The following is a 23,935-nucleotide window of genomic DNA, read 5'->3' as shown; positions in this document are numbered from 1 at the left end:
TGTTTCAGGAGTCAGAAACTCTCAGTTGCTAATTTTCGACTTTCTTCTGTATGGCAAACTATAAGCAGGCAATAAAAGCATTTAATTTGCAAATTACACAGTTCTAGATAGGTTTTGAAGTTGGATTTTTTTTTTCCTTGTAGTCAGGGTTTTTTGTAGCATCTTTACCAAAATACTTTTCAGTGGTATGATTAGAGCCTTTGCCTGGTAGAGTTAAGTAATAAAGTTGTTCATTTTGTCCATGAGTGGCTGCATTTTAGATGAAAGGAGATTACAAGTGAGGCATAATAAATGCAAGTGAGAAGAAAAAAGATTTAGGCGAGAGAAACTAATGAAAACACTTTCTTTTGGTGACCAGTTTGAGAAAGTAGGTAAGTTTTAAAAATCTGATGATGAACAAGACAATCTGTAGTCCAGTAGATAAAATACAGAAATACTTCATATGTGTTTGTGTCCTTTTCTATCAAACTAAACAATGGGGTATTTTCATGCCATGGGGCACTGAAAAGCCAGTCCTGTTCTGATTCATCACTTCTCAAAACCATGTTCTGTACTGTCCTGATCTTGGTTCTTTGTTTCCAGTTATGTTTTTGTCTATTGAGACATTTCCACAGGATCAGAGCCTCTGATCTCAGAGATAAAAGTCAATCTGTAAAAATAAACAAGCCTTGCCATTATTAGCCCACCTTTTGAGGTGTTCTGTTTACCCTGCCAGTTTTCTGAGAACTGAATGTCCCTCTCCAGTAAGTTCATGTAATGGCCAGTTTTGTTAGAAGGTACAGCTCTACTCCCTGGTGTTATTGTGCTCAGGATACTTTATTAAAAACCAACCAAACAAAAGCCTAAAAAAAAAAGCCCAAGGATAAACAATCACTCTTGATATTCTTCCAAACAAGCCTGGCTTTGACCTTCAGTACTCTGAATGTGCCACAGAAACACCTGAAAATCAGACCTGCATCTTGTTTAAAAGCACCCAGTACTTTCCAAGGGCAGATATTCAGATTTCATTGTATAATGCTAATAAAGAACTCTGCTACTGTTTTGCATGCTGATTTTCCATTATGTTCAAAGCAGTGCCAGACAATGTGTAAAGAGAACATAGATGTATATAAATAAATTAAGCAATGATATTTTTGCAGCTCTGTGATTAGTTTGTTACTACTGGAAGGCAGGATGAAGAGCTCTCTGCTGATTTGTGAAAAGTTATTTTTTTATTGCAATATGGCTCATACTCTTCATTTTCAGATGGATTTTGTGTTGCTTCTTGTTTCCCAAAACCTTTTTTCCCCCGTGACAGCAATTTTCACTTGCAATCAGTGATTAATAACTTCTGCTGTACAACACTGGAACAGTTCAAACCACAGAGAGCTGGATACCTGTGGGATAACGAGGATGTGCCTTCCAAATCCCTTGGCATATCCCTTCCCAAGGTGCTCCCAGCCCAATCCCATGCTCATAGGGTCTGTTGAGGTTCTGAAGGTCTATATTTCCCATAAAACACCAGTGCTTAGAAAGCACTGCAAAACCATTTTATTTTAGCTATGGAAATTCTGTGTATTGCGTGAGATTTATGGCATGCAGTGGTTGTGATGTAAATGGGTAAAATGTGGTCTGAATTCATTTTGTACATAAATTTTACCAAAACAGTTATTATTTTAAAGTCCAAATGGCACGGCTGTTTTCATCCTGTTCTGGAATAGTGTGTGTGCTCAGGGGTGCTGTCACCTCTTGGTTCTTCCTTCCATGGCTCAGGGCAGTTTTGGTGGGGCAGCTGATGAATCTGGAATGTTCTGGGGGCCTGAAGTGAATTTCATTTGGCTGGGGTTGTATGTGACTTCCACTTCATGTCCAGCAGTTTATTCTGAGATCTACCTCCATGGAAATTCACTTGGAAGGCTGAAAACAGCCCTTTTAAGAAATGTTCCTGTGAACTTTGTGTGCAGTAACAAAGGATAACACAACAATATCCTGCTGCAGCATTAAGTGTGGTTTTTTTTAAATGAAGCATTGAAATTCTAATGGCTCTTGTTCAGTGTTCTGACTGTAACAGCTGTTGCTTTTCAGTATTAAAAAAAATACTGTATTTTGGGAAAATAGCTACTGTTTGTCAACTCACTGCTGCTATTACACTTGGTTATAAAGACAGCCTTGTTTAAAGACTGTGTGTTAGTGTCCTGTACAAGGTTATAAACAAACACGGGCTTTTTAAATTGTCTTCTGTTTGGTTTTATTATGGAAAAATAACATGGTTTATTCATGGAAGAGCCTTTGTTAGTGTAGAACCTCAATCTTAGTTTGTTCTGCATGTTAAATCTGGCTTATTTCAAGGATACAATGAGGCCATACTTTGTTGGATCTTGAGTCAGTGGTTAGAGGGAAAGCTAATATAAATTTATGATAAAATATTTGCATTTGTGTAAACTCTGTAGCATTTTTTCCCCCCTCCAGAAAGCATTTGGACAGTGCTGTCAGGCACGTGGTGGGATTCTTGGGGATGGTCCTGTGCAGAAATGATCACAGAGACCTGAGGCCAAGCAGAACAGATCACGGGGTCAACACACTGAGGTGCAAATCTCCTGCTTTCTGCAGAGCTTAGCAGTGTTCCAAGGGATTCTCCTGCAGGGAGATTGTCCTTTTCTCTTTGGAAAGATGTATCTCTGTTTTTGGGAACAGCTGTGTTGTTATTTTATGGTTGGTTAGAGGAGCTCAGTGGGGTCTTGGTGCTGTTTTCATCAGAGCCTTCGCTGCAGAAGAAGCAGTGGCTTAGGGACCTGTTTTTAAGTTACACTTATGGCTCCTTTTTGGTTATCAAAATTAGGGTAGCATAAGCCTAACAAAATTAGCCATGGGATCTGTCAAATTATATTGCAAATTAGTTCAGTCCCAATTCTGTCGCCCTCCCTCGTGTTGAACAGACACTTCTGCAGCTGCTCCACCGAACGTGCTGGGTTTATTTCCGTAAGAGATGCGAGATCAGGGTTTGAGAACTTGAATCTCCTGCCTGTTGAGCCTTTCCTAATATCCACATCCCCTTTTCTTTCCAACACAGACCTCGAGAGCTCCAGGACGAAGATGAGGAGCGCGGTGTCGGTGAGGGAGGGACAGGGGGTCGTGCTGCTCTGCGGACCAGCCCCCCGGGCAGGAGGTAAGGGACCCTCTGGCCTTCAGCTGGAGCTGTTGGAGAAGGGGAATAGCCCTGGAAATTCCCAACAGAGATCCTCCAGAGAGAACAAGAATGAAATCTGGTTTCTGAACTAAATACAGAGAGAAAGAAACCAAAAAGAAAAGACGGGGAGGGGAGTACTTAAGAGGATTTACTTCTATCTTGGAATCCTTTCTAGTTCCTAGTAATTTCTGTGCACTTAATGTGTCTGATTTTTATGGTATTTCCAGTAATTAATTGGGTATTTTCTGGAGTTAAATTCTGCCCAATTTCACAATTGCCAAGCCTCGATGAATCTACTTTTCTCTGTGACTAGACAATTGCAGGGAGTAGATTGTTGTCTTTAATTATGCTGGTGTCTGCCTGTTTTCTTACCATGGAGACATTCTGGGGTGTAATGTAATGATTCTGGTGTAATTTAAACCACTGCTGCATTGAGGGGATGAGAAAACTGGATATAAACTGGATATATGGATTCTTGGTGGACCAAAAGTTACAAGTACATTTAATCCCTCATTCTGCATCTTCAATCTTTGACTAATTGCTATTGAGCCTCAAGTAATATTTGAAAGGAACTGGTTTTATTGTTTTTAATTGATATGGAGTGTCATTATTGAAGGGCTGGGAGGTTAAACATTAGATTTGATGGCAAAGACAAGGTAGTATAAGCTAGACATTGTATTCAATAATATAGGTATTGTGGCCTCATAAATTTGGCAGAGTCCAAGCAGACACAGCCGTAAAGTGGCAATTTTACAACTGTCTGAGCTTGCAGAATTTTTTTCTCCCTAAACTGATACATACTCTTAAATCATCTTTATAGCCTTGCAACAGCTTTGTCTTTTCAGCAGCTGAGAAAATGGGTCATTGTCCCAGCTATCTATATGAATTAGAATGATTAAATTTCTGCTTCTAGATGCAGCTCGAAGTCTGAATGATCCCAGCTGTTCTCACCCTCGTGTCCTGTGTGTGGGTTTATACCCAGAGGTGGTGACCAAACTGACAGCAACTCTGCCTGGTTCTGGCAGTGTTTAAGTGTGAGGTGTTGAACAGGAGGTGATACAAAACATGCTCGTGTTGCTGAGAACAGGGGTTTGAATGAACACGTGGCAGAGGTGAGAATTCCTTCTGCAGTCAGCAGATGGGATGTGATTGACACCCCCCACACTAATTGTGTTATTCCTGCAGAAAATAGAGAGCTGAGTGCTCCCAGGATTACCAAATGGAACTGAGAATTGGTACCAGAATTACTTAAAATCCTTGGATTTGTCTGAGGGGATGGAGGGATTAACTGTTGAAGTTTTCAGCAAGCGTGGAGAAAGGTGAAAAAAGTCCCCCTTCTTTCTTCACTAAAATAAACCTGTAGCACAGTGACATCAACCATGCAGTGCCCCCAGATCTGACATGGTAGGATGCAGGTCAGTAAGTCTTAGATAAAATACCCATCCATGAAGCAGAAGTAGTTTGTTAGGCAGAGCAGGGATGGTTTAGGAGCAGCAGACCTGGCCTGAGGGCTGCTCTGCCCTTTCCAGATCAGTGATCTGACTTTTTTTTTAATCTTTGATACTGTATTTGTTGCATTGAGCTGTCAAATAATTTCAGACAATGCTAATTCTAAAAACCTTCTCAAACAGCTTGTTTTCTCTTCCCCCTCAGCACCCCAAATACTGTTCTTTTGTCTTCCCTCATGTCGTGCAGTTTCTAAGATCTCACCAGCTTAATTGCACGTATTTTCTGCATTCTCTGTAAGGAGTCTTCAAGAAGAGACTTGATTAAATGGTGATTATTCCTTCACATACAGCATTCCAGTTACAATAGAAACCAATGTTCATCCCCAAAGAAATGCCAGCTCAGAGTATGGAAAAAGAGAATTGCCTCTCTTCTACAATTTGGCATATTTTTTTCTTTGCATATCTTTAGCACAGATATTTACATAAGTCATATGAGTGTCCCTTTTCAATGGGGAGCAAATTGTTCTTGCAGTTCACAGTAGTTTTGTCCTTTTGAATTCTTCACTTCCAATTCCATCAGGGCATGGACATCCACCATTTAAACCAACAATAGAACTCCATTTAACTCCCTGCACATCAGCTCATGTGCTGAGCCTGTATTTTCACTCTGTTTCTGTGATGGCTGCTGTTGTGCAGGGGAGGAAGATGATGCTCTATATTTCCAGTTGAGGGTGTACAGATATTTTTTATATTTCTGTCATAAAGCTCAAGCTCTAACACAAACTACTCCAATATTTTCCTTAGACTATTTTCCCTTCCTGGCATTCCCTTTCTAAGCAGGAATTGGGATTCACTGAATGGGAGACTCAGTAAATGACTGGCTTTGTGTAAGAAGAATTCCCCTCCAAATATTTTACTAATTCAGCCTGGTTTTATGTTACTATTGTAAGTTGAATCATCATTGAACAGTGATTTTTTGGTTAATTAAGATGGTCATCTGCCACAGTTCTGCATGGCCATACTCCTGGATATTTTAGCTCTGTTAAAATACTCTGGGTTTTGCCACAGAACAGTAAATCATCTCGCCCACATACTCAAAAGAGGGAATGACATCTAAAATTGATTTATGTAGATCTCCTGCTACTTTTTCTGTTGTTATAACCTTTAAATTGTACTTAACTCTCTACAGCTATTTCGATTTTTACTGTGTTGCTGTTATACTTTTAATGCTTTTAAAGGACTGTCAATACAACAAACATCTCAATGTACAAAACTTAGCGTTGGACACAGTTAATGTGCAGCTGGTTAAAAAACATTCATGCGATGCTAATTTTTTCCCATTCTGCCAAGAATGGAAAAGACCAGACATATGGAGAGCTAAAAATGATTTTTCTCTGCTATTGATTTGGTTCCAAAATCAGCATCTAACAAGTGACAAAGCCCTCAGTAAAGCAAATCTGCAAGTTCCTTTAGGGTTTTACCTACTGTTACCACTGTACTTGTGTTGTGATTACTCTGTATCTTGTCTTCAGCTGTTATTTCTTTTTTCCAGATATTGTGATTTATGTTTGTTTAGTACAGTCAGTTTTACTCATCTGACGCTGATGTTGGATTTATGAGGTATTTCTGCTCTTGGAGAGAGGAGGAAGGAAGGAGGCCTAGTCCTTTTGTGTTGTCTGGGGCGATGTCAGGGCTGCTTTAAACACAGAGAAAAAGTTGATTTTTAGCAGCAGGAGTGAAGATTTGACATTTTAACAAATTTGGTTTGCCTGGAGAAGCTGGACATTAGCTTTACATTGGTGGATATACTCCCTGTTACCTTGTTCCTATATGGAATGTGACCATAAACCAGGAGAACTTCAGGGAATGACAACAGTGTTGTGGAGCTGACGAGGTGTTCCTTGGAAATTGCAAGGCAATTCCCTTTGTCTTAAATTCATGTGATATGTGTTCCTATTTCATGCAATATGACAAGGATAATTCTGAATATATAAGGCAGCAGGAAGGTCCTCGCTCTTTATATCATTCCCTGGTAAATGTAGAGTTCATCAATAAACGAGACTGTATTTGAAGGACAGGGATCAATTCAGCTCACAGCATATTATCCTGGAGTTGTGACATGCTGATATGAAATAATATTAGATCATGGCAAAATAGATCCCAATTTATTGCTCAGTGTTTGCTGTGACAAATCATTCAAGGAATAATGTCATGTCTGTTGCAAATGACTTATTTAGACTTGCAGATTTTTTGCTCGTGTCTCTTGTATTGCCATTTGGAGACCTGCAAGCTCCAGCAAGGCTGTGCTTCATGAATAACGTGGCATGGGAAGCATCTCAGATGCCAGAAATATTTTGATGCTTTTGATTACTTCTTTTCTGCAACTCTAGAATAGCAACGTGCTGTTTTTCAGGGAACTGTAAATTGAATTAGTTTTACTTACTTGGCTTTGGAGACGTTTCATACCCTCAAAGCAAAGCTAAATGGATAGAACTGCAAAATATGATTTCTAGTGCCTGTCTGTGTGTTTTCATAGCATCACATCAGGGAATGGTTTGGGTTGGAAGGGACCTTAAAGCCCACCCAGTTCCACCCCCTGCCATGGGCAGGGACACCTCCCACTATCCCAGGTTGCTCCAAGCCCCGTCCAACCTGGCCTTGGACACTCCCAGGGATGGGGCAACCACAGCTTCTCTGGGCAACCTGTGCCAGTGCCTCCCCACCCTCCCAATATCCAATCTAAACCTCCTTCCAGGAGGTGAAAAGCATCCTGGGTTTGCACCTTTAATTCTTGCTTCTGTTGCAGGTTGTGGATAACACTCACCTGGGCACGAGCAATCAATCACCCTGGCAGAGGTTTTGCACCAAAACACGTTCTAAGGAGACAAGTGCATTGAATATTGTAAAAGCAATGGCCTTAAAAATGGTTCCATAGTGTTCTTGTGCTGTTTTCAATCTGCCAAGGAGAAATGGCATTTTTATTTAAAAATATATTTTGCAATAGTCCTGCTGGTGTCATCATCATCATCTGCACAAATTTCAGCTGACAGTTTGAAGTCAAATGGCACCTGAGAGACACTTATATTTGTCCATATGAGAGAAAATAATACATGTTCACAGCTGGATTTTACAATGATTTCTATCTGTCAGGGCATTATTTTCACCACCAGTAGCAGACCAATGCTACAGAGACACTCCTTTATGCACTTTATCAAATGCAGTCTTCCTGAAGCACTTTTTCCTTTTGATAAACCTGTGTTCCAGGCTGAAGTAATCCAGGCTAACATTAATATATCTTATTTATGTACTTGTGAAATATCTTCAGTTACTTTATAGAACAGTTTTTTAAGCTGATGTGGAGGTGTATAACTGGCCTAAGAAGCTTTTAGCAGAAGATACCAGTTTCTTGCTCTGAATTCTTACAGAACTCTTTAACTCCACGTCTCATTATGCAGATTAATAACACTGAATGCATGAATATATTTGTGTTTGTTTTATTTCGTAGATGTTTGGTATTCTGTCTGTTTTGTCTTAGTTTAAGGGATGGATGTAGATCATGGCCAGGTGGTGAGCAGGATATAAAGCCTTGAAGAGTTGAGTATCATGGATTATTGAGTGAGAGTAAAAAGTAGAGCAGATTTTTTTGGGAATAATTCTGCAAAATGTGTGTGGGCACTCCAGAACACCTTGGAACACTGTGGGGTGAGACCTTGAAAGACTCTGGGCTGTGCACTTTAAAGCTGATACTCCTCTCATTAACCCTCCTGCCTGAACCTGAATAAACTAAAAGAGGCAGAAAGATGAAATACGAGTTTTTTTTAATGGGAAACTGCCTCTTGTTGGTGGGGTATTTGTTGGGAGAATGGGGGGACGGAAAGAAAAAGGAAAAGGTAGATTAGGAAGGACCAAATTGCAGGAAAAAAGTTGAGGTTGAACCTTTTCACTTACCTTCTCCCAGGTATCTCAGTTATGCCTTGGGGATAAGAGGAGAAAACTGGAGAAAATAAATGGGTTTGGCTCTCTGCCAAGTTTATTTTTATCCCTAAATTGTGACTGTTGGGTATTTTTCCTCCAGCTCTTTATTATCTTCTCTACTAAAATATTTTGAGTTTCTCTTTGGGAACAGGATAATTGATTAGGAAGAGGCAGGAGGGAGGTGGCTGCAGTCCCAGCACAGTCACAGCTGATCACTGCACTCTGAACAAGAGAGCTGAAAGGCATTTTTGTTTTTCACAAGGGTTTACCAAGTACCTTCTCCTAAATGAGTGCAAGAGTTCCAAATGAAATTTGTCACTAATTACTGCTTCCACCTATAAACGGGAGTACATTCCTTTGAAAATTTACTCTTGGGTTTTTCCATTAGTTTCCCTTAGTTTATGTCCCTAATATTTAACATTCAGAAGAAATCAAATTTATTTGAGTTGAGCAATAAGCTAAACTGTGGTCTTTTTACCCTCAAAATTACTATAGGCAGGAAGCAATTTAAAATACTTTCAACTGTTGAAAAAGCACAACAGAGTTGGAAATGCTCTCAGCAATTAAATGTAAAGTTCTAGGGAGGTGATTAAAAGAACAATTTGTCACTTGAAATGGATATGGCTGATGGGTATGTATTTAAATATTGCTTCCTAAAGCAGTTTCTTACTTTTCCCTGCACTTCCAGAGTGGGAACAGGCTGATCAGAGCCAGGACACTCTGAATGACACAGAGAGTCTGAAACAATTAGTGCAGAAATGTGATAAAGAGGAGCTAATCCATCCCCTTCCAGCACAGCTACGGGGGAAGGGAAATCGGGGTTTTTATTCAGCACTGGGACCCAAAGGCAGAAAAGCATTTTGTTAGACTTTCTCATTAGCATCTGGACTTCCTTGGGAGCGCCAAGGAACATTTAACCTGCCAGTTAAGGAGCAGTTTTATATTAAAAGGTCATGTTCAGTTTGAAACCCAGCCCTGGCTAATGGTCGAATCCCTCGTGTGGCAGGAGAACAGGCAGCAGGCAGGGCCCTGCTGCCCAGAGCTTTTCCAGGGAATGTGCCCTTTGGAATTGTGCTTACCAGGAGGGGGCTTTTGTGGTATTAATAGAGAAGTACCACTGCCAGTCTCAAACATCTGTTTCCCAAGGATGAGCTTAGAAATGTTTAGGTTTTAATTACAGTGGTGAGCTTTGGTTTTGACGCTGCTTTGAAAGACTTAGAAAAGCTCTTATTAAATTATTAAATAGAATGACTTGCCTTCAATGGGCTGTTTTACATCCCTGTGGCAGCTGTGCAAAGGTGACAGATCAGTGTGTGTGCAGTTACTACTTGGCCAGTCCTGTGGTTGTGCTGTAGGCTGGGGGACAGCAGAGAAAAACACAATTTCCTGCGTTTCAAGAACTGCCTCTGTTTTTACATCGCACCAGCTCATTTCCAGATCACAAAACGAGTGGACTCTCACCGTATTCCATTTAAAAATGAAAATTAGGTTTTAGCCTGAAGTAGGAACCTTGCAACTTCAGCTGAAACATTTCAATATTCTCATTAAATGTGTAGATTGAAATTGCGAGATATCGCGTGTGTGTCACACTGCTCTCATTGTTTTGGGCTGTTCCCTACACAGGAGTTGCATGCCTGATTACCTGCACAGCAGGCTGAAAATTGATCTTTTCTATTTTAGCTATAAAATAATTCACCTTTTGTGCCAAAACAATTAATGTTATACATTAGTTTCAAATCAGAGTGTTTCCATTATGCTCCGGAATGAAATTAATTTCTCAGGATACGTTCTGCAGTTTTTTGGGACCAGCCTGAGATTCCCATCGTGCAATTTGCATCTTGCATAAACAAAAATATCTTCAGCCAAAAGAAGAGAGTTGCTCCGAAGAGCTTGGGGGGAATTTCAGAAGTTGGGAAAACTTTGCAGTATTTGAACCAGATACTCTTGTCCCACCTTACTCCTGGTGGCCAGAATTCAAGCCATATTGTAGAGGTTTTATACCTGTCATTGTTTTTACATAGAAAGCATGAACAAAAATAAATTAACAACCTACAGTTTACAGATAGTTTGTACTCTGGAGTGTGACTGCAGTTAAAGACTTCTTTGGTATTGGTGATGGAACTACTTGAATGCAAACAGTCCAGGACTCCCACTGGAAATCCAGATCTGAGGGTTCTTTTGGTTTGTTTTTCCCAGCTGAACATACTTAGGACAGTTGGGCATTTAATGTGCTCAAGAATATACCCCAAACCCCTGACATGATGTACAGTTTATTTCAAATGAAGTAAACACTGTGAAGTGTTTTTTCAATGCCAAAGCATCATCATTCCTGACAGTGGCAACCAAAGGCATTTTAAGATCCAGTTTACACATATGCTTGGGGATCCCATACTGGAGCACATAAACACCTACAGTGCCCAAGATTTTTATTTGGAAAGCAACTTTTAAGGTTTGCCAAAAAAATAAGAGTTGGTCTTTATTTTATGGCAGAGATAAAGGATTACCAAGAGCAGCCTGGTGTTGGTGGCTTGCCCAGGGAAGGATGGACTACTCAGGGTCAACTCAGTGGAGTAAAGTAGCTGCAGGTGGCCAAAGTAAGAAAGGAAAAGTAGTTAAGGAGAAGTTTGAAGGGAGTTTAATGCACTTTTACCTTGTGCAGATTATTTTACTAGTTCTAAATAATTTGTTTGCACTTTCCTGGAGGTTCCTGTGCAGACACACAGAGCTGTAGCAGTGACAAATTGACATTTCTGTGGGTGAGTGCCCCCAAAACCCCACGTGAATTCTCAGAGTCTGTGCCCTGAGTGCTCCCTCCCTCCTGAGTGAAGCTCATCCACAGAACAAGAGGCTTTGCTCTATTTTCTGCCATTTCATCACAGTTCGAGCTGAAACTGGGCCAAATGATGAGCTAATTGGTTTCTTCCTTAATTATGGAATCTGTCATTATCCTCTCAAAATCAGTGTTACTTTGCCATTACTTTTAACTCTGAGGTAGATAATTCAAAATAGCTGCTTCTGTGTCTTTAATTGCAGTTTCTGTCATTGCTCAATTCTGTCTGATTAGTCTCTTCCAAACAGTTTTTCAGAAGCCACATCCCATTCCATGGATTGGGCAGAGCTCCAGTTGGAGCCAGAAAATCCCAGGATATTTCAGCTTCCCCCATGTATCTCTGTTACAGAATATCATAATATCAGAATTTGAGAACTGCATGAAATAATAAAGATTTGGTTATCAGTGATTGACATGAAATTTTGAGTTGGTATTTTTGGGGTTTTTTTAAAACCTCTGAGTATTCTTCACTCAGCTTGATGCACTCAAAAAATCAAGAATTTTCACTCCTTATCAGGTTTATTTATGGAAACATCCACTTGACCAATTCAAATCAAGTCAGTTTTCTGAACCTTTCTGATTCTGAAATCTGTTTCAGAAGAATATTGTTCACATCATTTACTTCTGGCTATTTTAGAAATCTCATTTAGGTGTGAATTATGGGGCTGGTGGATATACATTAAACAGGTGTAGAGGAGTGATGGTCTAGAACAAAAGGAGCAAGAGACACTCAGGATTTGTGCATTTGGTGAGGAAAATAAACTATGAATTGGCCCTTTCAGTCATAGGCCTATTTGCCTTTTTTTTTCTTTCCCAAAAGACTACTTCTTTGCAAACTTCCAGAATTCAGTTACAGTTTTGGATTTCCACAGCTACCGTTGTCTCTTCATTTCTGTTTGCAAGAAATAAAATCCCCCTGGTTCCATAAATGGTTGCAGTCTCTCTTAGAGGAAATATATAGTATAATTAAAAGCAATATTTTTTAAAGGATGTACATGAACTTAAAGCCTTGACTCTAGTTAAAAACTACTAAATGTGTAGGGCTTACCCCCTTATTTCCTTTAGCAACATTAATTTGGGTTTTTTAAGGCTCACAGAAATGACCATGGTCGATCTCAAGGGCCATGCTGATTTAATTGTTGAGTTGTGTAAAAAAAAAATTAAGTTTAAAGCTGGCAGGTAATTTTATAAACATTTTTTAATTGAGCACTTCAGTGCACAAAAGCCTAGAACAGTGTGAACATGCTGAGTGTGTTGTGGTTTGTAGATTGCACAGTAAATAATAATCAAATAATGCAAAATAAAGAGAAGCCGCCAAGCAAGACGTAGTAAACAAATAAAAATTTGAGTAATAACTGTAATTTCCAATACCTTATCCATGTATGGGCCCCAAATAAGGAAAAAATGCATTGGAAAGCAAAGGCTCAGATCTCCGAGGAAGCCCAGGAGAGACATATTACTTCCATTTATAACAGAAAATCAACTGGAAACTTGTAATTGACAGGAAGGGAGTGAGTTTGGGTCCCTTGAGGTGCCCTCGGATCAGCAACAGGCAAATGGTGTAAACATAATAAATCACACAACAAGTTGGTTTCATACGATATTTTTTTTTCCCCCCTGGAAAATAAGGATACGATTTTGTAAAGGACAATAAATATAAAATGAGGTATTGGCTGGAAAGAAACACCCTGCTCCTTTTTTAAGAGAGTCGATGAAAATATATGTTGAATGGGAAATGAGGTTTCCAGGAGTGTTTATTCATAGGCTGCTGAAGGATCCAATTAAACTGGAATACACTTTGTGTGGCTTTCATAATCATAATGACTGATTTCAATGGGTTTACTCTTGACTTAACCCAATATAATAGGAATGAAATGAAGCTGCTTATTTTCCTGCTGTATATCCAGAGCTGTCCATCCCCTTTGACTGTTTTGAACAACATCTTTTTTCTTTTTCTCCTTTTATTTTTTTCAGCATAAAATAATACTTTGAGCAAGGAAACACAAGTAGCTCAATAAATACCAGAGCCAGTGAAGCCTGGCATCACCCACTGCTGTGTCTTATGGATGTCTGAGTTTGATGCAGAGCTGAAAATGTTTTTTTTTTCCCTTACAGTTCCTGAATTGGTACCTAATTTGGTGTGCAGCCTCTCCCTCAGCCTTGTGATCACTCTCTCCATCCAGCTCTTCTGTAGAAACAGAATTATACTTTATTTTCTAGTCTTTCCCATTTAGTAAGACCATACACTCCTTAGTGTCTAAGACATCCTAGTCACCTTCAGGCTCCTCAGCTGTACGCTTTTTGTTTTTCCTTTTTTTAAAATCAGCTTTAATTTTATTTTTTTTCTGTTGGAAGTGGCTGATGGAGGGAGCAGAACCAAACCACAGCCAGACCCATCCAGCTCCCACCTCCCTGCTGTCAGTGCTCACTCAGCCCTCTCAGTTCATCAGCAAACCATTGACACGGTGGGATTTGTGCTGGACTTGGGGAGGGAGAAGAGTTACACAGAATATTTTTTTTCTGAACTGTAGGAATATTCTTTGACAAATCTCAAAAATCTTACTAAGTCAAGCTTGATCATAAGGTTTTGCTTCCCACTGCACAAACTCTCCTGTTGTTTCTTGTTAGCTTCCCTTTCCCTAAATTATTTACACCTCTGGAGTGATGTAGGAAGGAATTTTAGTGAAAACCTTTGTTTCACCTGCTGCAAGTGATGATCTTCAAGGTCTTTAACAACCTAAACAGTTCTGTGGTTCTGTGTCTGTTCTCAATAAGAAGTATTTCTAACCATGACAGAAGTTTAACTCCTGAGAAGAGCTCTGAGGCTGTTAATTGTTGGTACACACCACTCCTGCAAAATTATCTTAATGAAAGAAGTTTAAATATTGATAGAAGAAAATTAAATGCAATTATGACGAGCCATTTCATTTGGTGCCCTTTTTCTGCATTAACCAGCCCATAAATATTTTAATCATTTCATTTATTCAGTGTTTTTTTTTCATCTGCACAACCTTCCCTTGTGTTAAATTGTCCTGTTGCACAATTGGCTTTAGAATCCTGGCTGCACATTGATACTCAGCTGGCAGGGTTCAGAAAATGTCAACTCTCCATTTCATGACTTCATCCCAAATTTATGCACCTTCAAATTAAACCTGTGCAAAAAGGGATGATCTTCATTTTCTAGGGGCAGCACAAATGCTACAGATACTTCAACATGACGACAGGTCAGTCAAGCTCTAATTGTCCCTAATTAGCACTTCCAGGAGCTGTAATCTTTGTATAAACTTTCAGCTGGGTGGCACGTGGGTGAAAAATTATTTCTTGCCTAGAAACACCATTAAAAATTAATTTCCTTTGATACTGTAGGATATGAATGAGACAAACACGTGGCCTTGCACAGGAAGGGGCTTTGCCAATTAAAATTGGACACACAGAGCTCAGAGTGTTCAGGAAAAAAACAAATTTAGTGGAGTTTTTGCCAGATCTCTCAGTTTGTTTCTTGAAATGTGCAGGTTTTTTATTTTCCATTCAGATGATCCTAATGAATGGTAGCAAGGGCTACTTTGCCATATCATACAGAGAATTTTTTAATGGAGTGTTTATGGATTTTTGTATGAAAAAATGGTTTTGCTGTGGGATGGAGCCCTGCTGGGAATTCAGGCTTCTTTTGGCATTCCTTTCACATGGACACTCCTGTCCTGTTTCTACCTGCTAAGTATGGACCTGAGTTGTTGGGTAGCTACTGAACAAATAATCTTGTTTTTTAGCAAAGTTTGCTCTCGTTTTTGCTGTCTGCTCCTATTTCCTTACATGTATTAAGTCTTTTAAAAAAATAGATTAAAAAAAAAAAAGATTTAGAAGAAAACCCTACCCTTGTGTAAAATGCTTGGAATTTTTGTCACCTTCAGCTGGGGGAGATAAAGATTCGGTGGAAAAAATGGGGTTTCTGTCTGGTTTCTGGCACTTTGGCAAATTTATTTTTCTCAGTCATTGGCTCTCTGGTCCTGTTTGTGACATATTAAAGTATATATTATGTATGTTACTATATACATTACAATATGAATATTACTATATATATGTATGCATAGTATATATTATATATTTTATTATATATAGTATATTTTATTGTATTATTTTATATTATATACTTTATTATATATTATATTTATTATATATTATATTACTATATTATATATATACACATATAGGTAATATATGTGTTTATAATACAATATTAGAAAATACAGTCTCTATTACTATATATATTATATATATTATATTTTATATATTTTATTATATATAATATATTTGATTATGTTATTTTATATTGTATATTTTATTACTATATATTATATATTATGTTATATTTATTGTATTATTATATAATATATATACACATATATGTAATATATGTGTATATAATACAATGTTAGAAAATACAGTCTATATATCACTATATTTATATAAATATATATTGTATATTTTATTTTATATATTTTATTATATTATTTTATATAATATATTTTATTATATATTTTATATTATGTTATATTTATTATATAATATTTTAGAATATATATACACATATATATAATATATGTGTATAAAATAAAATATTAGAAAATACAGTCATAAATTGATTTTTGAGGGGAAAAAATATGAAAAGCATTCTCAAACATCTTTGCTTTTCTTTCTTACCAACTAGAACTGTCCTTTGCTTGGATCTTCAATGAGTATCCCTCGTTTGTCCAAGAGGACAGCCGGAGGTTTGTGTCCCAGGAGACAGGACACCTCTACATAGCCAAGGTGGAGCCGTCGGACGTGGGGAATTACACGTGTGTGGTGACCAGCTCCGTGACCAACAGCCAAGTGCTGGGCTCGCCCACCCCCCTGGTGCTGCGCACGGATGGTAGGAATTCCTCCAACTGGGAATGCTGACACGTCCGGGTGTCACTCAGTGGTTTTGTCTCTCACGTCTGTTGTCAGAATGCTGAGGGATTTGTACACAAATATCTTCGGTTGCCTGCCCGCAGAACGAACCAGGTTGGAAAAGGCCTCTGAGATCAGCGAGCCCAACCTGTGACCCAACCCCACCCTGTCACCAGAGCATGGCACTGATGCCACATCCATCCTGTCCTTAAACACCTCCAGGGCAGTGACTCCCCCACCTTCCAGGGCAGCCCCTTCCAGTGTCTGATCACTCTCTCTGCAAAGAATTTCTTCTGATGTCCAACCTAAACCTCCCCTGGTACGCTCAAGGCTGTACCCTCTTGTCCTACTGCTGGTTCCTGGGAGCAGAGCCCGACCCCCACCTGGCTCCCCCCTCCTGTCAGGGAGTTGCAGAGAGTGATGAGGTCTCCCCTGAGCCTCCTCCTCTCTAGGCTGAGCCCCCCCAGCTCCCCCAGCCTCTCCTCACAGCACTTGTGCTCCAGACCCTTCCCCAGCCTCGTTGCCCTTCTCTGGACCTGCTCCAGACCCTCAATGTCCTTCCTAAATTGAGGGGCCCAGAATTGGGCACAGCACTCGAGGTGTGACCTCACCGGTGCCAAGTACAGGGGCAGAATCACTGCCCTGCTCCTGCTGCCACACTATTCCTGCTCCTCTTCCTAAGCCTGACATTGATTTCCCTGGCAGGTCCCTTCATAGGTGGAATGTGAGAGAAATAAACTTGGTTTTGAATTTCATTTGATGTAACACCGAGAAAAGAAAAAAGGCTTAAAAGATTTAAAACCACCTTTCTCAATTGTCTCCTGTAGGTGTGATGGGAGAATATGAACCCAAAATAGAAGTTCAGTTTCCTGAGACCCTTCCTGCAGCTAAAGGCTCAACTGTGAGGCTGGAATGCTTTGCACTGGGAAAGTAAGTTTTCAACTTCACTCTTACTGAAAGTTGAAGCACTTTAGGGTTCACCTGCACAGGGGATGTGGAGGTCTGGCAGTTGTTTTGGTGGTGTTTTCCAAATATCATATTTGGATCTTTACAGTTACTGCCTTGAAATATGAGAGTTAAGAGTTGTGGAGTAATTTTGTTTAGAATTAAAATGTGTGTGTTGGCAGCACAGGAATTTACATTTCATTTCAAATTAACTTGAATAAGATCAGTGTGGGTTTGCTTATGACCTCTCACCCGGGTCTGCCTTCTCTGTGCAGAAGCAAATGGAGTTGAAGTCTGTGAGAATGTTGCCTGAATTTTCCTGTTAAATGTCCTTGATGCTTTCATAATATTGTTCTTCCTTTATAACCAAGATAAAGTTTAAAATTCATTCCTTCTCTGAATGATACTTCACACACAACTGATATCTTTTCTCTTTCACAGATGATCTGAGAATGCATTTATGGTTCTGTAAATGTATTTACTTACCACTTTGTGGTTTGTTCGCAGACAGCTTTGTCAGGTGCTCATATCAGATTGATAACTCGATCACACACTATTGCTTTGGTTCCCCAGCGAGGGAAAGGAAAGTTCCAAAATCAGAGAATAAATAAATGGCTGTTGGAGGATGGGAATTTCAAAAGACTTGCATTTATTCTGCCTTTGTGGAAGTCACTGGCAGATGTCACCCATCTTTGGGGGAGGCCAGTGCTAATTTAAAGACATTTTTACAGCTACTGGACATTCACTCAGATATTCATGAAAAATTTGGTCCCACAAATACAATGTATGGAACAGCACAGTGTATGAAATCAGGTGCCACAGTGTCTGACCATCTGTCCTGTGCAGTGTGGCTGCTGCTTTAACACAAGCCTTTAGTCACTTCTGAGTTTAGTTTAGTTTAAGTATCTCATTATGACAATCAAAGACTTTAGGCAAAGCTGTTTAAAATCCCATTACTCTCTCTTTAGCCCTGTGCCTCAGATTAACTGGAGAAGAACTGATGGTCTGCCGTTCCCAAGCAAAATAAAGCTGAGGAAATCCAATGGCATGATTGAAATCCCTAATTTCCAGCAGGAGGATGCAGGACTGTATGAATGTATAACTGAAAACTCAAGGGGAAAAAACATTGCAAGAGGACGCCTCACTTACTATGGTAGGAAACTTCTGTGCTCCCTCTCTCCCACTCTTCTTTAACCATGAAATATAAACTTCTCTGGGCTTTACAGCTTCTGCAGTACCATCAGGCATTTGTGCTTAAAAATCCGTGGCATATTAAGTACTCACAGAAAATGAGAACTTCTGCACCAGCTCCTTGCATAAGATTTCTAAGGAATGTCTTAAGGCTCAAAAGGGTTGCCCAGAGTGGTGTAGAGAGTGCTTGTGCTTATTTTTCTGTGATGGAAAGACTTTTTTTTAAACATTTCATACTGGTCCATTGGTGAAACCTTCAATTTTCAGTCAGCTGGATTAATTTGGGGGATCATTGAGGCCTCACATTTATAGGAAATACAAATTTTATCTTGCTTTATGAAAAGATTACTGATGGATATTCTCCATCCTGTGCTTTCAAAGCAGCCAATTTTATTTTAAAATGAGTAAATAAATGAGAGAATATAATCCAGTATAGGAAATGAAATAATATGAGATTTAATAGCTGGAAAAAAGACAGAGTCTCTTGTGTATTTAAGGCTGTAGAGTGAAATGAGTATCAGCAAAGCACACTGGTGGTGGTGTAAAGAGAGAGTTGATTTACAACAAAATGGTATTTGACAGTTTTTGTTAAAGCCAGATCTCAGCAAATATAATTTTGTTTAGGTAAATGGCAGTTTAAACAGTGTTTCTGACTGTGCTTTGGAATGTTTTCCTCGTGTAGGAACATTTGAGCAAAGAGATGGTTTTTTTTAGTTGTATAAAAGGCCCAGAGCTGCTCTGCAACTTGGAGCAAGGGGTGTTTGTTTGCTGTTTCTGTGTGGGGACCTGCTGGTAACTGGAACACACGGGGCTGCACTGGAGATTTTAGTCAGTGAAGATTTTAGTTCAAAGCACAACAGATTTTATAAAGAAGAAGGAAAAGAGATTTCTCCCCCTGCCAACTTCCAGGTTAATAGTTACACTGAAGGAATGCCCCATTGCTGGAAATGCCCAAGGTCAGGTTGGACAGGAGACTTGGAGCAACGTGAATTTTCCATATACTGGTTGTAATGAAACAACTTTTATAGAAATCCTATGGATAACATGGAGCAAAAGATCCAAGCTGCTTCATCTGCCAGTGTCATCTGTCATTCCAAACTTGACTCTGTGCATTTGACTTTATAATGACCTTATTGCTGCCTGAAACTTTGAGTCAGGTTGTGTTTTGTACATCAGTTTGTGTCACCATTCCTATGCCAGTTTTAAATCAGGGCAGTTGTACAATACATCAATGTAAACAAGATATAAAATAGAGGACATTTGTTCATTAGTCCTTGTGATTACAACAGTGGGCATTCCTGAGTTATCTGACCTGCTTCCCAAGTTCTGTTCTGCTCATTAAAAGGACACAGAGCTGAGATCAAGGGTGTTGCTGATCAATAAAAGCAACTGAGTCGCGGTTTCGTGACAAGTAAATCAGTGTGAACGTTTTCATTGCAGATCTAGAAGAGGATCTGAACCCTGGAATAGAGTTCATATTCCAGTACAAATGTCTGCCCATGTTAGAGTCATCCCTAATATGGATGTTTATCTTAAAAAGAATAATGAGACCTGTGATGGCAGTAATGGCACTCCGACTGTTTCATTTCATTTGTTCTGCTTCATGAAACCCATTGTGCAGAATTAAATAGATTTAAGTAATCTTTCTTGTTTTGTTACTTGCTTTTGTTGTTACAGATAGAATGCCAACAAGTCTGGATTCAGGATCATTTTAACTCTGTTTGATAATTTGAAGGATTTTAATGCTGTTCGTAGATTAATGATGTTCTATAAATAAAGATAATTTCTTCTGGTGGATTGCCACTGTGCCTGATACCAAAACCCAAAAATCTGCCTGGTAAAGAAATCTAACCACATCCCACTCAGTCTTCCAATAAAAGATCAATATTTAAGGGAGTTGTTCTAAAAGCAGATGAGGATTTGGGGGTAACTAATGCAATATACTGAAGACATAGAGGAAAAAATACCCATCTGCTAGAGAGTACCACTGTTGTCAAAAATGACACAAATCTGGTGTTGGTAGTGGATGGTGAGTGCTGTTGGTTTGTAGAAGTTAATGGTGTGTCTGCTAATCATGTATAGAAAAATATAAGCATTACAAATGGACAAATGTCTTTTTGTTTCAGTAGTGACAACATTTGTTCTCCTCTCAGCATGTTTCTGGCTCACTCAAAAAAAGAGTGTAAGAGGAAGTGGGGTTAATGTTTTCCAAGTTGTCATAGTGAAATAGGGTGAAAAATAAGTCTTTGGGGGGGGAGATATTGACAAAAATTTGATGGCTGAAAAATAGAAGGTTTTCCTTTCTTTGCAGATTTTAAAGATTCTTTATAAATGATAAAGTTAATCCTAAACAAAAGCTTGAAACATTCATTGCTGTGTTATGAAGCAAAACACTCCTGTTCTCCTGGTTGGTTTTATTAGCTGAAACTGTGAAAATTTGAAATCTGAAAATCAGGTTTTCCAATGCATAAATTGTTTGGTTAAAAACCCCTCACACTTACGTTTTCTGTGGTATCCTGCCTCTTTGTCCAATAATGAATTAGAGTCTTGAAGCCACAAAGCACCTGAATATAGACTCAACTTTAATCATCTCCATAGTCATTTTCTCAAGAATGCTTATTTGTAAGTTTGGTTTAGAAATTCTGTGCACATCTGTAACTGTCTTCCTGAAAAAATTAAATGAGTCTGGGTTTTTTTGAATATATTGTGGGTTTTAAATATAACTCTCAACCCATAGTTGATATTGATAATTAAAATAGATACTCTAAAGCAGGTATTCTGGGTTCTTTCATAACAATCACAGGCTGTTAATCTTCCTTTTTTTTCTTATGAAGGATTTTATCAAGAGAAGCCCAACACTGAGTGTTCATTTTTTTGTCCTTTTTACAGTTCCAGCATTTAATGCCAGTTTTTTCCTCAGGGGATTTCAGATTGTGCTAAAAATAGGACAAGATTATCTAACTTTGATTGAATATGAAACCTGAATATATAAATAATTTGCCTTCACTTTATTAGTGTGTTCATTTGCCATCATTTTTAGTCCTTTCCATGAGAGGTAATGGAAGAAGAAAGAATCCACGGAGACATTCCATGGCACAGAAAAATGAGAGGAGATGAAACAATCACATTTCTAAGATGCAATTAAACATGAAGCATGGTAAAGATACGTAAAGCAGTTAATTTAAAGCATAATTGAAGAAAATATATTCTTAATTAGCACTTGCTGATGTAACAGAAGTCATGGTTGACAGTACCAAGGTAAAATGTTTAACAGGGATTAAAAAAAACCCCTGCTGCTGTTCCCCTTTTTTGCTCTGCAGTGCTGGACTGTGATAACAAAGATGAACCCCCTCACTAAGATGTAGACTCTACATCGTTTTTTTACTATATCAAAAAGTACTGGTATATTTTGTTAATTATTTTTTAACAATCTCCCAGCAAAATTTTACTGAAACCCCACTGTGTGTGTAGAAGAGCCTGTTTAAAGCTCTTGTCTGATAGTCTGACTCTGTCTTGTGGATGGAGATGTCTGGAAATATTAACTGCAAAGTCATAAATGACTGAAAATATCAATAAGTTGCTGAGTTTGATCAACCTAGAACTGAATTGTTCATGCTATCTAAGAATATAACTGCCTTGCTACACAGACAAATAATCATCTTTTTACATCCTACAGCTTTTCCCAATGATGTAGGAATTACCTGTTGCTTGAGAGCATTTTTATTTTTGAATGGGAGTCAAAAAATGGACGTTTTCAGGGATGTGCTGGATGCTTCTCTAGGCCCTGTTTTTTTGTCAGAAAAAAAAGTCACTAATGCTTCAAGTCACTTGGAGTTTTGAGATAAAATAAGGTTCATCACTGCTGCAGGCATCAGTCTGAGTGTCACAGCCTGACTTTAGATAGACTTCCTGGAAAAGTGAAGGTTACACTTTTTGGGTGTGTTTTTTTTTTCCCCTGGTGTGCTCCATAGCTGCTTTCTCTTGAACTGCAGAAAGTTCCTTTCAGCTCTGATTATTGCTGAGCCATCCAGAGGGTTTTCAAAGATTTCCAGCCCAGCTTCCAGAGTGTAAATTGCAAAGGAAGGATACTTGTATAAGCATCTTGTGTGAGCCCCAGTTAGGGATTGTTCTGGAAGAGCTTCCGTAGTCCTCTGGCTCCCAGCAGAGGAATGACAGACCTCAGTAGTCTCTGGGAGAGGCAAAAGCCATGAGCCTGAAGCTCTGCCTTTCCTTTTTGCTATTCCTGTGGCTTACAGAATGAAAAGAAGGTTTTTATTGAATACCCCTACTCTGAGTGAAATCATATCTAAAATTACATGTTTTCATGCGTCGTAATCCACAAATAATTTACAAATCCCAGCACGGCTGCTGCAAAGTGTCGACTTCTCCAGCCGCTACTTCCAAGTTCTTCCTCACAGTCACTCGTGGATGTTGGTCTTCATTCACATCAACCCCCAGAACACCACGGAGGGTTTCTGAAACATCTGAAAAGATGCTTCTTCCTTTCCTTGTGGCCTACAGGGATGCTCTGGAGTGTAATGAAGCACCAGTGGTTTTCTTCAGGAAGACGTGCCTGGCCTAACTAGCTGGAAGAAAAGGGTCATCGTAACCTCCAAAAAAAAAAAAAAGATGGCAGAGTCTTCTCTCTGGGATAAATTTTATGAACTTACACACTTGTTCGCTTCTCGCCTCTGGGGCCGTGAGTATTGCAAGGAATATTTTAGGCTAAAACAGCTGAAGCAAAGTACAAGGCTGGTGCTTTTCCAGGTGACTGGCCATGGAGCTGACGGCTTTAGAGAATCACTTACCTACAAGCATTTCATCCTGAGGGAACTTCACATGAATCTTTCATGACGATTGCACAGCAAGTTCTGAAGAATTCTTAATATTACCACAAAATACGGATTCCTGTCACAGTCTCAAACCCTGAACTACAAACTCCATTAAAATTAACTTCCAACCTCTCAGTTTACAGATCATCATCTTTTTTTTCATCTCAGTGAAGATGTGTTGTCTTCGTGTTGCTCGAGGAGGGAGAAGTGATACCTTCCTGCCTCCTCGGGAAGATCCAAGTTGGACACCAAGCCATGCAGTAGTTCCATGGGACAATGAGGCTGTTCCCAAGTCATCAGCGTTCCTTCAGGAGCACAGATGTGGCAGTGGTGGAACCAGATGTTCTGAGCAGTAACATTTGCCTAACAGTGACCAGACCTCAAGAGGAATAAAGCTGTTTTTTTCAGAATCATTTAGGTACCATCAGGCAGAGCTCAACAAAAAGGGCAGTGCTGGCCTTGGCAAATCCATCCTCTGTTTTGGGAGGGTATTTAGAGCTACTGATAGGTGACCTTCTGTCTGCACATGTCTCAGCTGCTGCAACATGAACCATCTTTACCTTGGCCACAAATCAGAGTATTCCCAGCTGGAATTGCTCCTGTTTAGCTGCCTTCTCAA

The 23,935-nt window shown here is 39.2% G+C and overlaps 1 protein-coding gene across 1 annotated transcript in view; it reads left to right on the top strand.

Annotated features, from left to right (window-relative positions):
* Positions 1–23,935, top strand: part of CNTN3 (contactin 3) — a 104,353-nt gene that overhangs the window by 50,108 nt on the left and 30,310 nt on the right. Inside the window, exons 3-6 of the mRNA XM_027700633.1 lie at positions 3,050–3,145; positions 16,125–16,328; positions 17,176–17,278; positions 18,262–18,446. Of these exons, the coding sequence (XP_027556434.1) occupies positions 3,050–3,145; positions 16,125–16,328; positions 17,176–17,278; positions 18,262–18,446 (588 nt within the window). The remainder of the gene's footprint in view (positions 1–3,049; positions 3,146–16,124; positions 16,329–17,175; positions 17,279–18,261; positions 18,447–23,935) is intronic.

The sequence above is a fragment of the Neopelma chrysocephalum genome, unplaced genomic scaffold (assembly GCF_003984885.1).
Source record: "Neopelma chrysocephalum unplaced genomic scaffold, ASM398488v2 Primary Assembly neopelma1_147, whole genome shotgun sequence".
Taxonomy (NCBI): Eukaryota; Metazoa; Chordata; class Aves; order Passeriformes; family Pipridae; genus Neopelma; species Neopelma chrysocephalum.
The sequence above is the reverse complement of the archived record's forward strand: the minus strand, read 5'-3'. Positions and strand labels throughout refer to the sequence as shown.